The sequence below is a fragment of the Mustela erminea genome, chromosome 18, assembly GCF_009829155.1.
Source record: "Mustela erminea isolate mMusErm1 chromosome 18, mMusErm1.Pri, whole genome shotgun sequence".
Classification (NCBI taxonomy): domain Eukaryota; kingdom Metazoa; phylum Chordata; class Mammalia; order Carnivora; family Mustelidae; genus Mustela; species Mustela erminea.
In genome coordinates, this window is record NC_045631.1 from 1,730,132 (window position 1) to 1,746,438 (window position 16,307).

Consider the following 16,307-nt stretch of genomic DNA (forward strand, 5'->3'; position numbering starts at 1 on the left):
TCCATGTACGGATTTCCACCTGAGACTTCCCCCTTTGTCCTCGGGGCTCGACCTGGAACCTCCCAGCGACCCAGCTGGCTAACCCACTCACCAGATTGCGGGGCCAATTTTCCTTTCTCAGACTTCATCTTATCTTAAGAAGTCCCTTCAGTGGCCGATACCTATCCCATTACCAGCGCGTTTTTCTAAAAAGTGAAGTAATCTATTTCCTTAAAAAAAAAAAAAAAAAAAAGTACCCGTCTTAGACCCCTGGGTTGCTCAATTCTTGAGCGCATAGAGCCCGCCTGTCTCCTCTACCGCTGGATTCGAGCTCATGCTCACAGCTCAGGGACCAGTCGCTGAAACGTGCAGGGGTCCCACACCGGGGCGCCCCCGAGGCCCTGCGTGTCTGGAGGCCTTGGAGCGCTCCTGCGTGGACGGGACCCCCCATGTGAGACGCGCAAGAGAGTTCAAAGGTTTATTTCCAGGGCGGGGTGGGTCAGGCGGGCGTCCAGGAGCGAGCAGGGCGGTCAGCGCAGCCTCAGCTCGGGGAGCCCTGCGGGAATAAGGCCGTGAGGGCGCTGCCAGGCCGCCAGCGGAGCCCCGCTCCAGCCCCAGCCCCAGCCCCCGCCGCCCCACCTTCTTCCTGCAGTCGCCGCAGAAGACGCCGAGGGCAGCGTTCACCAGCTGCACCCCGCACAGCACGATCTCCAGGCACGAGGCGGCCACCAGCAGCGAAAAGAGCGTCACGTTCCACGACACCACGCCGGGCGGCTCCTCGCACAGATCCCACAGGGTGCGGTTCTGCAAGTAGAAGCCTCTACGGACGGGGCCGGAGCGGGGTCACGTGAGAGGGGGCGGGCACCCGGAGCGCCCGCCCCCCCAGCCCGGCGCGGGCGCCAAGGGGGTTCGGCCCACGTGGAGGTGGCCCCGGCGAAGGCGCGCCGAGTCCCGGGGTTCCCGGGCTCCCGGGCTCCCGGGCTCCCGACAGGTGGCAAACGCAGGGGCGGAGGCGCGCCGAGCCTTACTCGGTGTCCTGGAAGTGGTAGTCCCAGCGGCGGTCCATTAAGCACTTGGGTCCAATTCGGAGCCCGGCTCCCGACACCGAGAGGCAGTAGATGGCCCCCAGTACCCCGAATGCCGAGGAGAAGACGGAACGCAGCATCTGGGGGCGCAGTGCGAGCGCGGGTGAGCCGGGCCGCTGCCCCCGCGTGCGCGCGCCTTACCTCGCTGGGCTCCAGGCCCAAGCCCGCGGCCGGCCCGGAGCTGCCCCAACGAGCCAGAGGCCGCGGGCGCTCGTGGGGGCCCCGTTCCCCTTTGCAGGCGCGTTGAGGCTGAGGCCGGTGGGAGCGGGGGCGGGGAGGGGCGAAGCGGAGCTGGGACCCTGCGGGGGAGCTCCCGAGACTTCAGGGGTGGCTCTGCGAAGGCCGGTTCAGAGACCCAGCCCCGGGCCCCGCCCCCTTTTGGATCTTACCCTGCAGCGATTTCCGCAGCAGCCGGCACCGCAGCAGCCCTTGCCCCCCGCGCGAACCGCTGAAATGCCGGGACACAGCACCTGCGGAGGAAGGTCAGTATGACGGCGCGGCCCCTGCCCTCCCCCTTCCAGGCATCCGTGCACGCATCGGTGCTCATCTCCCCCTGGAGCCGCCCGGGGTGCCCTCAGCCCTTTGGACCACAGGAAGACCTTATCTCCACTGCTCCCAGAGGGCGCTGGGGTTCTACCTTTACCATTATGTCCTCGCCTACTTCTCTGGGTTCACACCGCAGCCTCCGGGAAGGCGGGGCCCAATGTCACGATATTTGCCACAGACTTTGGTGCCTAGTAGGTGCCCATTTGAGCAGGAGTCAGGGGGTCTGGGGTTAAGCCCCCCACGCCCTGGGCTCACTTCACACTATATGAATGGATTCTCTCTGGGTCTTCCTACCCACCTCCCAGACCTGTGCGTACCAGGGGGACCAGAGATCAAGACTAGATCCATAACTATAAATCCCCTGGGCAGCAGGAGGAACCTTGGCGTTGGAGTGTCTGGTGAGCTGGGATTAGGTGGAGGGCGGAGGATGGTGGTAGTGAATGCTCTGATGGGAAGCGTAGGGACCCCCAAGGTCCAACCCTGGTCCTTTTTGTCCTTCTTCCTCTCTGTGGCCCTCCTCCCGCAGCCCATCCCTTTCAGGGCACCCGCTGTCCCCTGGGGGCAGTCCTCAGCCTCAGATTCAAATCTACTTGCTGAAGGGTGTGTTCCTTTCACTGTCTTGGTTTTAGCCTAAACCAGGCAGCCTCCTACTGAGCTGGCAAGTCCGCCAAAGTTCCCCCAAATTCACCTCCCTGTGACCTTATTTGTCCCCGTCAGTGGAAATATTTTTCAGGTCACCCACACCAGAAAACTGGAATCCTTCACACCCAAGCCAGACCTCAAGTCTTCTCAACTTCTCCTTTAATGGTTCTCAAATCTGTCTGTCCATTTGCCTGCATGGTCCAGCACCCGATCACCTCCCACAAGGATGATGTTCTCAGCCTCTCTACAAGACATCTATGTTGGTCCTGTGCTGAACACCCCATCCTACATCGCTCCCACCAGAGTGAACTTAACTTTCAACCGGGACTTTTCTCTGCCCAAAGCCTTCAGGGTCTCCTCAGACAGGAGCCCATTAAGACTGAGCTCTGGGAGGGGCGCCTGGATGGCTCCGGTGGGGGGAACCGTCCGACTCTTGATTTCAGCTCAGGTCATGATCTCAGGGGCGTGCGTTTGAGCCCCATGTCCGGCTCAGTGCTCAGTGTGGTTGCTGCTTGGGATTCGTTGTCTCCTTCTCCCCCTCTCCTCCCACAACCCACACGCATGCACACACACACACACACACACACCCTCTCTCTCTCAAATAATAAATAAATAAAGTCTTAAAAAAACCAAAGACTGAGCTCTAGGAAGGCAAGCGAGGCTCCTCGCTTTGGCTCTAGCCTTGATCTCTTGCACAACCCCAGGTTCTTTGCCTATCGCCCATCTCTGGGATTCCACAGCTGTCTTGATCTTTGCCTCCCTGTGTGCACAGAGTGCACCAGGCAGCATTTCGTTCCTCCCTAGGGGTGGGGCCAGGAGTTTTGATTCTGTTATCTCACTCATCCTGACCTCACCGAAACACCTGCAGAGCTGAACGGGAGTTCTGCCGGATGCTCCCTCTCCCTGCCTCCAAGTGTCCCCGCAGGTCTAGAACCACCGCTGGCCCTGGTGCCTTGCTCCCTCTTACCTGCGAAGCTCCAGGATCCAAAGACACCTAGAATTGCCTTTGGGATTGACCAGTTTTCGAATGACCTACCTCTTTGAGATTTCTATTTTCTTTTTTTTTTAAAGATTTTATTTATTTATTCGACACACACACACACAGAGATCACAAGTAGGCAGAGAGGTAGGCAGAGAGAGAGGGGGAAGCAGGGTCCCTGCCGAGGAGAGAGCCTGACACGGGACTCGATCCCAGGACCCTGAGACCATGACCTGAGCTGAAGGCAGAGGCTTAACCCACTGAGCCCCCCCAGGTGCCCGAGATTTCCGTTTTCTTACTAAAAGTATTTAAGCTCCTTTCGTTGTACAAGCTCCTCTGTCTTGCTCTGCACCATCTATTCTGCGCCAAGAGAAGGGTCATGGTAAACACAGAATGAAACACTGAGTTCATAGCTTGAAACTGCTTCTTTGGTGCCTGGCTGGTTCTCGGCCACTGTCAACTCCCCTGGCCAACCACAGTGGCCTCTGTGGGCTCTTAGGTCACTGGCTCACCTCCAGCTCTCATGCCACACGGCAGCCTGTGGGACCCCCTAAACCCAGCAGGGTATGGAGCATCTAGAACTCTCCTACTTTACTGGTGGGGATGAACTTGGGATAAGAGCTTTGGAGAACTCTGCGGCAATATCTATCAGTACTGAACGCTCGCACTCCTAAAGAACCAGGAGTTCACCCCCGAGTATCCATCCAACAGCCACGCAAACAGAATTTCACCTGAAGACATTTATAGGAGTATCTAGAGTAGACTTATTTGTAATAAACCCAAGTTGGGGCCTATCTAAACATCCATCGCCGGTAGGATGTTTAAGTTAATTGTGGTCTATTCACACACCAGAACGCGCTGGAAATAATAGACTACATGTCTACATAATGATACCAGTGAAATCACAAACATGCATGGAGCTAGAGAAGCCAGACACAAAATTATTATACCGGACAACTTCATTTATATAACGTGCCGAACAGGCAAAACTAGCCTACGGGGTTAGAAATCAGGGGGTTGGGGACTCTCGCGGGTGTCGAGCCCGGCATGGGAGGCCTGTCTGGGATTCTGGTAATGACCGGTATCTTGGTCTGCGTGCTGGGTCCGTGGGGTGTTCACTTTGTGAACATTCACTGGGCACTTCTCCGTGTGACTTACAAGTTCAAACGCTCAAAAGAAGGTAAAAGGTCCTTCAGTAGTTTGCTGCTGTCCTTATGATAAAATTCAGATTCCTCACAAGGGTGTACAGGGTCTGGCCGGTGCCCACCTTGGATCTCATCTCACTGAAGCCTGGACACCCATATGATCCCCGGATATGCGAGCCTGGCCTGTGCCCTTGCCAGCCCCTGTCTGCCGTGCGGGGTCCTTTGTTTTCTCTTGTGGGGTTCATTTCAGATCTCGCCTTATCGAGGCCTTGCAAATGCTATAACGGGGGCTGACCGGCTTAGTCAGTAGAGCACACGATTCTTGATCTTGGGATTCTGAGATTGAGCCCCATGGGAGGCACAGAGTTTACTTAAAACAAATGAAAAGTATACTCTTGGGGCGCCTGGGTGGCTCAGTGGGTTAAGCCTCTGCCTTCAGCTCAGGTCATGATCTCAGGTTCCTGGGATCGAGCCCTGCGTCGGGCTCCCTGCTCAGTGGGGAGTCTGCTTCTCCCTCTCCCTCTTCCCCTGTTCATGCTCTCTCTCTCAAATAAATAAATACAATCTTTTTTTTAAAAAAGTATACTCTCTTGGGGCACCTCGTGGCTCAGTGGGTTAAAGCCTCTGCCTTCGGCTCAGGTCATGATCCCAGGGTCCTGAGACCAAGCCCCGCATCAGGCTCTCTGCTCCGCGGGGAGCCTGCTTCCTTCTCTCTCTCTCTGCCTGCCTCTCTGCCTACTTGTGATCTCTGTCTGTCAAATAAATAAATAAAATCTTTAAAAAAAATAAAAAAGTATACTCTCTTGACTACAAGTGAAATTCAAAGGGGATAGAAGATGATGTTAAAGAAAGAAAGAAAGAAAGAAAGAAAGAAAGAAAGAAAGAAAGAAAATCCTATAAACCGTGCCCCCCCCCCCCACAACGTGCTGCTTTGTTTCCTTGGTGGCACCTACGCCCATCCTGCTCATTTGTTTACGTTGCTCATGGAGGGTTAATCGAGTGTCTGCAGGTATAGGGCACTGAACAGGGCAGTTACCCCCCACCCTTGGGAGCCAGTGAAACAGGTAGTCCCATTCTCGTTTTCTGTGATCCTGTGATCTGGGCAGCAGGAACCCAGCTCCAGGGAACGCAGGGACATGGCCTGTGGGGGAGGGGGCGGGATGGCAGGAGCTGTGTGGGAGGCTCAGGGCTTGGAGGTGGGAAGAGTGCATCTGGGAATGAGCCTGGGTGAGGGGGTATGCTAGGCGTCTTGGGGGGCTCACCATGGAGGCACATGGGTTAGATTGCAGGGAGGTGGGGTTGGCAGGGCTGGAGAGGGGTGCACTGTGACATCGGAAGAGGGTGTACGGAGCAGTGTGGTCAGAGAAAGAGGCAAAGGTTGGTGAGCCCTGTCCCCGGGGACCCTCATCTGTCCCGGGGAGACTTTCACATGAGGAGTGAGGAACCCTGCTGGGCAGGTCTGTAGTCTTCACCCCATGACTGCTGTTAACCTATCCTGACCTTCCAGAAGTTCCCCCCAACAGGGAGGGGTGGGAGGATGGGGATGAGGAGGTCCAGAGAGTCATCTCCCCTCCCCCCACTTCTGACAGATCAGTCTCCGGAAGGTTCTGGGGTCCCTACCCCAGGTTGCCCCGAGCTCTGCAGCCCGGGATGGTCCTAGAGTGAGGGAACATGGAGGTGACAGGTGGGATGATGGAGCTGTGACTCTGCCCCTGGCTCCTGTGTCCCTACCCTTCCCCTCCTCCTCCTCAGCCGCATCATCTTGGCCTGATGGACACCCACACAGCCAGCTGTTCCCTCTGCCCTCGCTGGTAACGGGTGCTAGTATCTGCAGCCGGTGGGGCTGGGAGACAGGCAGGACAGCCTCCCTCCCCTCGTCCCCAGAAGCGGGGCTGCCCTCCTGCCTTCCTTCTCCACCCCCCTCCTCCCCCACCACCGCCGGGTTCAGCTCAGGTGCTGAGCTCCCAAGTGCTCAGGATCTGGGGGCGGCCAGGGAGGCTCCAGGTCCCCTCCCCCTCCCCTGCTCGGGAACCACCTCCCCCACTGCCCGCTCACCATCAGGCCCCCACCGAGGAAGCCTGCCATGAGCCAGACTTGCAAACTGAGGTGGGTGGTGTCCGTCCAGGTGGTCTTGCCCTGAGGCACCAGCAAGAGAGCGTTGGCCACGATGCAGACCAGGGAGAGGGGGATGAGGGAGAGCCCCACGAAGCGGGAGCACTTCCCGGTGCACATGGTGAGGCGGCTGCGAGGCGGCAGGCCCCGAGTGAAAGTGAGGCCTGACTCCCAGGTCCAGGAAAAGAACAGCGAGCCCAGAGCAAGGTACAAAGGTTGGGGAACAGGCGCGGCAGAGGCCGGCAGGGAGAGATAAGGGAGAGAGGCCGGCGAGGAGGAGGTGGAGGTGGAGGTGGACGGGCCTGCCCCCCCCCCCCCCCGCCCCGGGGGAGGGTTGGGGAGCTCAACGTGGAGGAAGTGGCCTGAGGTCAGCCTGCTCTTCCTCCTTCCCCGCACGAACCTGCTGCTCTCGGCACCCCTGGGGCTCCTCCCAGGCTTTGTGACTCAGTGCAACCCCCATGCCTTTCTGCCTTGGGGTCCCTGTGGCTTCCAGGGCCTGAAGACTGGGGTGAAGCCAGGCCTGGGGGGTGGGTCGCGCGGGAGCCATGGGCCGTGTGAGAAGCGCTCTGTAACCCGAGGTGCGCTCCTGGGCCTGCAGTGGCCCCCTCGATCCCAGTGGGCCCAGGAGGAGGGGCCTTTCCGGAAGGAAACTAAGAGGACGCTGGTGGTCCCTCACCTTCCGCTCATTCGTGCTGTCAGTCCTTGTCCAAAAAGCCCTCCTCCTGGGGAAAATTCCGGGGTGGGGGGCTCATGGTTAAGGTTAAGTGTCTGCCTTCGGCTCAGGTCTTGATCTCAGGGTCCAGGATCCAGCCCCTCCCTGTCGGGCTCCCTGCTCAGTGGGGAGCCTGCTTCTCTCTCCCATCTCTCAGGGGTTCCCCCCAGGACTGATGGATGCAAGCGCTCTGGCCCTCCAGCCTCCAAGTCTGACTAGGGTTTCACTGGGTGATGGCTGCAGGATGCGAGCCAGTCCCACCACAGTCATTTCTGGCTTGGGTGGTTGTCAGCCTGTGGTGGGAGGAGCTCTGTCTCTGTCCCGGCAGGCCCTGCTGTTGCTGGTGGCCTAGCGTCCCCACAGGGGAGGGCTTGCCTGCTGCAGAGCAGAGTCAGTCAAGGACCAAGGACGAAGAACCAAGAGATGGAGGGAAATCGTCTTGAAGGCAGATCAAGCTATACCTGAAGCCTGATCAGCCCATCAAGGTTTTGGTTCCACCAACCAGTTCGAGGGCTGTTTCTGTCCACTGCGACATGGAGAGTCTGTTTTGATCCAGAGGTGAAGTCATGAAGCCCCCGCCATGGGCAGGACCCAGTGCTGGAGACGGTGGGGACTCCCAGTCAGGGCATGGGACCCAGATGTGGGCCTTGGCAGCAAAAAGCAAACTGAAGGCCCAAGGATACTGTGGGAGTGCTGTGGAGAGGTGGGGTGGCAGGACAACAGAAGGCACATGAAGACGTCACACAGACTGCGGTCTCCAGCCAGTGGCCCCTCACGCAGCTTGTCCCAGCAGCCCACTGAGGCCACCACTAAGAGACGGGAAGTGGAGAACGCTGATCACTCAGGACAAACGCCAGAATCCAGGAGGGACTCCTCCTGTTTATAAGACAACTGGGGGCGGGGGACTCTGTCAGTTGAGCATCCGCCTTTGGCTCAGATCGTGATCCAGGAGTCCTGGGATCAAGTCCTGCACGGGGCTCTCAGTTCAGCGGGTAGCCTGCTTCTCCCTCTCCCTCTGCCCACTGCTCCCCCAGCTCATGCTCTCTCTCAAGTAAATAAATAAAATCTTTGTTTAAGAGATTATATTTATTTATTTGAGAGAGAGACACACAGTGAGAGAGGGAACCCAAGCTGGGGGAGTAGGAGAGGGAGAAGCAGGCTCCCCGCGGAGCAGAGAGCCCAATGCAGGGCTCGATCCCAGGACCCAGGGATCATGACCTGAGCCGAAGGCAGAGGCTGAACCGACTGAGCCACCCAGGACCTCTAAATAAATAAAATCTTTAAAAAAATAAATAAATCAACTGGATTCCGAAAAAGCTTTGAAGAGTTTGCCGCTTGAACCAGACATGACTCTGAACCTCCCCCCAGCTCAGCCTGGGACTCGTCGATGGCTGTTGTTACAACTGGTGTTTGGTTTGCTGAATGCTTTAAAAACATGCCCACGTTGGTTCTGATGCGTCTCTTTATTGATTTTCTGTCTCTTTTCATTAATTGTTTTTCACATCCTCCTGGGTTTGGGAGGTGCGTTCTACATCCTGGTAGTGGTTGCTTGTCAGGGTTGCAAAAGTGTCCCTTGTCCTGATTTTCACCCCCGCAGCCTCCCTCGAGGGGCTCGTATGGATGGCTTCCCGTGCTGGGCTTTCTGGCTTTCTGGCCAGAAGCAATGTTCACTGTCAGAGCGGTGCTGCGTCGCCAGGAAAGGGCCTTCCCACAGCAGGGCCAGAAAGGGGACTCAGTCCCGTCCCGCTGGGCAGAGTGGGGTGCAGGGTCTGACCAGCAGTACCGCTGTTCAGGTGTGTAAAGAGAAAACGAACCGTGGGTGGGTGGTCCGCAGGTGTTCCTTCTCTCACAGTTTTACAATTCTGTGTGTCTGAAATAATGTGAGAAACATCATAGGGACGGGGCACCTGGCTGGCTCGGCTGGAGAGCATGCAATTCTCAGTCTCAGGGTCGTGAGACCTGCACCCATGTTGGTACAGAGGTTGCTAAAGATAATAATCATAAACTTTAGGGGAGCCTGGGGGGGCTCAGCCAGTTGAGCATCAGACCCTTGGTTTCAGCTGAGGTCATGATCTCAGGGTTACGAGATGGAGCCCCACATCAGGCTCCACACTCAGCGTGGAGCCTGCTTGAGATGGTCTCCTGCCCCTCCCCACTGTTTGCACGCTCTCTCTCAAATAAATTTTTAAAAACCCAATAAACTAAAAAAAAAAAAACCTTTTAAAAGTTTAATGATAAATATAAAAATGAAATTATTAAAAAATAATAAACTTACGGGATGCCTGGGTGGCTCAGTCAGTTAGGCGTCTGCCTGCAGCTCAGGTTGTGATCCCGGGTTCCTAGGATAGAGTCCTGCATCGGGCTCTCTGCTCAGCAGGGAGTCTGCTTCTCCTTTTGCCGTCCAACCTCCTTGCTCATGCTCTTTCTCTCTCAAACTCTCTCAAATAAATGTATAAAATTTTTATGTTATTTTATTTATTTGACAGAGAGAGATACAGTGAGAGAGGGGACACATGCAGTGGGAATAGGAGAGGGAGAAACAGGCTTTCCGCAGAGAAGGGAGCCCAAATCGGGGCTCTATCCCAGTACCCTGGGATCGTGACCTGAGCAGAAGGCAGACTCTTAACAACTGAGCCACCCAGGTACCCCTAAATGTATAAAAATCTTTAAAAAAGAAACTTTTAAAAGATACCCCAAAAGTCATAGGGATTCTGAAAATTTTCTGCAAAACCAGGGACAGTCACATCTTGGAGACTGAAAGAAAGAAAAGAACGCTGGAGAAATACTTCCTGTAGGATTTGGGTGGGGTTTTCAGGCAGGTTTTCACTGGGATCCTCCTGGAAGCAGGAGGAGAGCACTGTAAGAAAGCCAGGCTGGGCTGCGAAGGGGCCACCTTGTACTTGGGGGAAAAAAGAGAGAATTGCACAGATCCTCCAACACGGAGAGAGGATGGAAGCCCATGTGGGAAAGCAGGACTGCCACGAGGTCAGAGGGGATGAGGGGTGCAGGGGACATGCTTGAGACATCCCTCCGGGCTAGGACACCCGCTGTTCCCAATGACCCAGTGGAGCCGGTGGCCGGACGCCGCAGTCCACAGTGTGCGTGAGGAGGAAGGTGCTCCGGGTGTAGGTCTGTCTGCATCCACCGGTCCAATGGCACAGCATGTCCCATGGAAGATGTTAAAAGCCCGCGAACCCGCGTTCATCCTGAATAGCTGCACCATCAAAGGATACGTCTCAGCAGCATCGTAGGTCCCCGAGAAAGGAACGAAAGTCGGCCTGCCACCGAGAGTCTGTGAGGCCCTCAATGCCAGAAGACAGAGAAACAGGGTCTGTGATTCTGACCCAACAAAGCTCTATGACCCAGTGATTGTATGACCATCCAAGGGGCTTTTCGGAAGGGAACGGCAGTAGAATTGCGTTTCTGAGAATGCTTGGGTTTGAAATACAACTGTGTTTCTTTCTTCTCCTTTTTAATTATTTTTAAAAATATTTGAAGTCGGGACGCCTGGGTGGCTCAGTCATTAAGCATCTGCCTTTGGCTCGGGTCATGATCCAATCCCATGGTCCTGGGATTGAGCCCTACATCGGGTCCCTGCTCAGGGGGAAACCTGCCTCTCCCTCTCCCACTCCCCCTCCTTGTGTTCCTTCTCTCACTGTGTCTCTCTGTGTCAAATTAAGAAAAAAAAAATCTTAAAAAAAAGGAAAAAAGTATTTGAACTCACCCAGAGATGTAGTAAAAGCAAAACCCCCCGAATGGGGAAGTCCTGACGTAACTCTAAATTTTTGTAAAATTTAGTTGCGAAACCAAATGTCTGTTTCAAAGAGAAAAGTCTTTTGAGGAGAAAAATATATATCTATAAATCCTAAAAATCATGTTAAAAGAGGTAACGCTGTCCGTTGTTTATTGTCTGCTCAGAATCTATTTTAAAGAAATAAATGTGAAGTAACAGAAAACCCAACTCTCCTGAAACCAAAAGGGAATTTGCTGATTCAGGTAATTAAACCATCCAAAGGTAGAACTGACTTTCCAGCATGATTCATAAAGAAGTAATTGATGGGCTGGACTTAATTAATATTAAAAACTTGTGCCCGTCAGGAGAATGAGACAAGCTATAGAATAGGAGAAGCTACTTGCAGAAGACATAGTTCATCAAAGACTGTTAACCAGAACATGCGAAACACTCTTAGGGGGCGCCTGGTGGGCTCAGTGAGTTAAACATCTGCCTTCAGCTCAGGTGGTGATCCTGGGGTCCTGGGATCGAGCCCTGCAGCGGGGTCCCTGCTCAGTGGGGAGCCTGCTTCTCCCTCTGCCTCCCCCTGCTCACGTATGCTTACTCTCTCTCTCTCTCTCAAATAAAATAAAATAAAAACCCAAATCAACAATAAAAAAAAGAACTACCCAATTTAAAAATTGGGCAAAAGACCCAAATAGACTCTTCCCCAAAGAGGACGTCCAGGTGGCAAATAGCATATAAGAAAAGGTTCCACATCATGTCATTAAGGAACTGCAAATACTCCTACAGCAGGAAGACACCAGCACACACCTACAAGAACGGCCAAAATTCAAAATGCTGACAACACTAAGTGCTGGTGAAGATGTGGGGAGACAGGAACTGTCAGTCCCTGCTGGTGGGAATGCCACACGGTGCAGCCACTGTGGGAGCAAGTCTGGCCATTTCTTATAAAACCAAACATTCTCTCAACCACGCGATCCGGCAATCAGACTTCCAGGTATTTACCCAAATGCACTGAACACTCAGGTCCACACAAAAACCCACACAGGGATGTTTATAGCAGCTTTATTCTGGATTGCCAAAACTCGGAGATAGCCAAGGTGCCCCGCAGTAGGTGAGTGGATAAAGAGACAGATGTGGTCCGTCCAGACAATACACTATCGTCCAGCATTAAATGAGCTTTCAGTCTGCAGAAGGACATAAAGGAGACTTAACCACGTGATGGTACGCGAAAAGAAGCCAGTCTGAAAAGGCCAAGTGCTACGTGGTTCCAGCCCTGGGCTGGGTTGGGAAAGACAAAACTCTGGGGACGGTAACAAGGGCCACGGGTGCCGGGGGTCAGGGAGGGCGGGGAGAGGGATGGACAGACAGACCAGAGTGCATGTTTGGGGCAGGGAAATCACTCTGAGTGATGCTCTCAGGGTGCATCTGGGTCGTGACTCACGTTTGCAAAACCCACAGAGTGTCCAACACTGAAAGGAACCCCCACCATAAACTCTGGCCGTGGGCGATGATGGTGGGTTTGTGTAGGCTCACGGGGTGAAACACACACACCACTCTGGGGAGAGGTGTTGACCTTGGCAGAGACGGGGGATTACCTGGGGGTGTAATGGGAACATTCTATACTTTCTACTCAATTTAGTGGCCCTAAACGGTTCCAGAAAAGACGTCTGCTTTATTCTATTCTATTCTATTTATTTGAGAAAGCAGCACGAGCAGGGGGAAGAGCAGATGGGGAGGGAAAAGCAGCCTCCCCGGTGAGCAGAAACCACCCCCCCGAAGTGGGGTCGATCCCAGGCCCCCTGGATCATGACCTGAGCCGAAGGTGGACCCTTCACCGACTGAGCCCCCCAGGAATCCCCGTGCTGTGTTTTCAAACGGGGACAAAAGGCGAAGGTGTTTCTAAAGGCACAGAAGGGACACAGTGGGGCGAGGACTTGGTGAGCAGGAGAGTCCTTTCCATGGCCGGCACGTGGAGAACAGGGAAAGGAGTAGCGGCTTCTGGAGGTGCTCTGGGGACAGTCGTGGGGGGTTCCTGGGAAATCCTGCCCCAGCAGGGCCCTCCATCAAGGACCGGTGATCAGTGACCAATCGCACGGAGCTCGGGATCCAGTGACGAACGCAGACTCCGGTAACTCGATGCGGACACGATTCAGGAGAGCCGGACTCCAAAGACACGTTGGAGGTAGGACGACATCGCATTCATTTTGCATATGGTTTTCTTTCCCTGGAACGCGCTGGGGTGACTTTGCAGAGGCTTTGAACCGCACGTAAAATGCACATGATAAGCGCTGATCGCGTTACAGCTTAGCCGGCAGTGCTCTCTCTTTGCGACCCAGGGAGGAAGGACGGCGCTGCCGTTGCGGGAGTCCGAAGTTGAGTGAGACTCAGGGGCCAGCTCACGGCACCTGCCAGCAGAGTCTGTCCTGTGACTGGGGAGGAATTCAGGGGGGAAGGACACGCGTGGGGCCAGGGGCTAAGAGAGGCTGGCGGCGGCTGCTCCAGGTCTGGGTCTCGGGGACTCGGAGCCACAGAGACCCATCCCGGCTCTGCTCTTAGTCCAGTGCTCCTCCAGCCTGAGTCCGCACACCCTTCTTCCCCTGGATCTCTCCGCAGGCCCTCCAACCTCCCAGGGGCTGCAGGGATGCGCTGCGGCAAGTGAGGCTCCAGGGACTGCATGTCCCTGTTTTGCAGACGAGGAAGCTTGGTTCCAGGGTCCGAGCTCCTGACCAAGAAGCTCTGTTGCTTCCACTGGGAGAGGGGATGCCTGAGGTCGGGAGGAGAGGTCGTGGAGGCCGGTGTGGCCCAGGAGGCCGGCAGGCTCTGGGCAGAGGCTCTGGGGGCACTGGAGGCTTGCGTGATTAGGACTGGGGCGGGGGGGTCGGAGGTGGGCGCAGAGAGGAGGCAGGGGCTAGGTTTCGTGGGGCCTTGAGAGGCGTTTTAAGCAACTGGGTGACATGATTCTGTTTAAAGAGACTGTTTCGGTGGTGTCTGGAGTGGGGATTGTAGGGGGCGGGGATGTGCAAACAGGGAGACCAGGTGTCGAGAGGCTGTCACAGTCCAGGTGACCAGCAGGGGGGCAGGCGGTCGGAAATCCATGTTTAGCTTTGGACCCTCCCAGCGGCTCAAGCACTGATAGCCTAGTGTCAGCCAGAGGATCGACGACGGACTGTGTGGGCTTTCCCGTGTTCTGTGCGGGGTTCTCACAGTAAAGTAAGCGGAGACGTGATCAGGAGAGCCACAAGGAACATACATTTACAGCGTCGTACTGTACTGACTGAAAAAACCCCACAGATAAAGGACCACGCAGGTCAAAACCGTGATGTCCGACGGTCGACCGTCTACTTGTTTCAGGGTTCACTCCTTGCCCGGGGCCATCTTCCCAAATTGGGGACCACCGAGCCACAGGAAGAGACCTCCCACAGGTGGTAGCCAGGTTGGGAAGCCCCTCCGTGTGTTCCCCTTGGTCAGGCTGCTCGGGTTGTGATTCATTCACTGGAGACGTCCGAACACGGTGTCTAGGCCGTGGGGCCTGCTCTGGAGGCCGGAAGACCAGCATGGAGAGGCCGGCGGGGCTGGTTTCCGTGGGTGCCCTCTTTCCCTGGCGTCCTTCTCTCCTTGTCTTTGTGCGATCTTCCATCTGGACGTGTCTGTGTCCAAATTCCCTCTCTTTGGGAGGACGTCAGTCTCTGGGGATGAGGGACCACTGTAGTGACCTCTAACTTAGGTAAAGTCCCTCCCTCCGGATATGACCCCGTTCTCAGCTCCTGGGAGCCAGGACTTCAACATAGAGCCTTTCAGGAGCCACGGTTAGGCCCTAACAGGTGCAGAAATCTCCCCGCCCATCATGGGGCCAGATGTGAACAGTAAGGGCCACCGGTACCTGCAATTTCATCGGCATCCTCTGGGCTGATGAAGGCCCAGATGATGGGGGCAGGAAGGAAGGCGTTTGTTTGACTTCTTAATTGAATTGGGGAGACTCTTAGCACATTACTCTCGACTTCGCACCCAGAAATACAAGTTGAAAATATTTTTCAGGGGCACCTGGGAGGCTCAGTCAGCTGAGTGTCTGCCTTGCTCTGGTTGTGATCCCAGTGTCCGGGCTCCCTGCTCAGTGGGGAACCTGCTTCTCCCTTTCCCTTCGCCATTCTCCCTGCTTGTGCTCTCTCTTTCTCTCTCCCTCTCAAATAAATAAGTAAAATCTTTTAAAAAGTGTTTTTAAAATTTTAAAGGGAAACATCAGAGATACGCAGAATGGGGTGTGTGCCTTCCAAAGCTTGGAGGAGATCAGAACAAAGCAAACTCAACTCATGTAGAAGATAAAGTATCCAGGAAAACCAGAAAGCATAAAATAAGGTGACTCATCATGTCAAACACATAACAATTTGTGTAAGTATTTTAAACTCCTCCATGAAAAAATTAATGTTTTCAAATGGAGCTAACTGGCCAAATGGTGTTAGTGGTGTTGGCCTCGGGGGAGGGGCAGGGTGATGGGACACCAGAGGGGGAGGGGACTTCTTCTCCGCCATCTTTGAAAGACACTTTTTTTTCCCAAAAGATTTTATTTATTTATTTGACACAGAGAGAAAGATCATAAGTAGGCAGAGAGGCAGGCAGAGAGAGAGAGAGAGAGGAGGAAGCAGGCTCCCTGCTGAGCAGAGAGCCCGATGCGGGGCTCGATCCCAGGACCCTGAGATCATGACCTGAGCCGAAGGCAGATGCCTAATGACTGAGCCACCCAGGCACCCCCAAAAAGGCACTTTTCTGCCTTTTGGATTTTATTATTATTGCGTTGGGCGTTTTTTTTTTTTTTTTCACTTCTCATTTTTTTTTATTTTTTTTTAAAGATTTTATTTATTCATTTGACACAGAGAGATCACAAGTAGGCAGAGAGGCAGGCAGTGAGAGAGAGAGGAGGAAGCAGGCTCCCCGCTGAGCAGAGAACCCGATGCGGGACTCGATCCCAGGACCCTGAGATCATGACCTGAGCCGAAGGCAGCGGCTTAACCCACTGAGCCACCCAGGCGCCCATCACTTCTCATTTTTTAAAAAGTTTTAATTTGTTTATCATTGTGTTGTTCCTTTGAAATAATAAATACGTAACATAATTAAACCGTGTCGTACAGATCATGTTTTGTTAAAGGGGCCGTGGCATGGGGTATAACTACAGTTATTACGTAACAGCCCCAAACCTTCGGGCACTAGGTCATATCGAATGAAAATACACGAAGCGAAAACAGTTAGCAGTAAATTGGGAAGTTGTCAGAAATACAGCAGTGTGGGAACCTGTCACCTAAGTCACCAGGCGTGGGCCAGTGAAGTAGGAGAAAGTACTCAAAGGTACAAAGGTATTGAGAATCGAAGTGATGAT

The 16,307-nt window shown here is 54.5% G+C and overlaps 1 protein-coding gene and 1 long non-coding RNA gene across 2 annotated transcripts; one reads left to right on the forward strand and one right to left on the reverse strand.

Annotated features, from left to right (window-relative positions):
* Positions 1–444: 444 nt before the first annotated feature.
* On the reverse strand, positions 445–6,766 carry TM4SF5 (transmembrane 4 L six family member 5). The gene is made up of 5 exons (XM_032321972.1): positions 6,432–6,766; positions 1,454–1,534; positions 1,008–1,144; positions 619–799; positions 445–535 (listed from the first exon to the last, which is right to left on the reverse strand). The coding sequence occupies exons 1-5, from the start codon at positions 6,606–6,608 to the stop codon at positions 521–523; spliced, it is 591 nt and encodes a 196-aa protein (XP_032177863.1). The 5' UTR covers positions 6,609–6,766; the 3' UTR covers positions 445–520.
* LOC116578072 lies at positions 1,075–3,361 on the forward strand. The gene is made up of 3 exons (XR_004280725.1): positions 1,075–1,167; positions 1,461–1,546; positions 2,344–3,361. It is a non-coding gene; the product is annotated as an uncharacterized LOC116578072 (long non-coding RNA).
* Positions 6,767–16,307: the final 9,541 nt, after the last annotated feature.

Bases quoted from the DNA above. Each gene is read 5' to 3' on its own strand.
- TM4SF5 (XM_032321972.1), bottom strand. From the start codon at position 6,608: ATGTGCACCGGGAAGTGCTCCCGCTTCGTGGGGCTCTCCCTCATCCCC. The intron at 1,535-6,431 runs GTGAGCGGGCAG...CTTCCTCCGCAG, and splicing joins TCCTCGGTGGGGGCCTGATG to GTGCTGTGTCCCGGCATTTC. The intron at 800-1,007 runs GTAAGGCTCGGC...CCCCGTCCGTAG, and splicing joins TACCACTTCCAGGACACCGA to AGGCTTCTACTTGCAGAACC.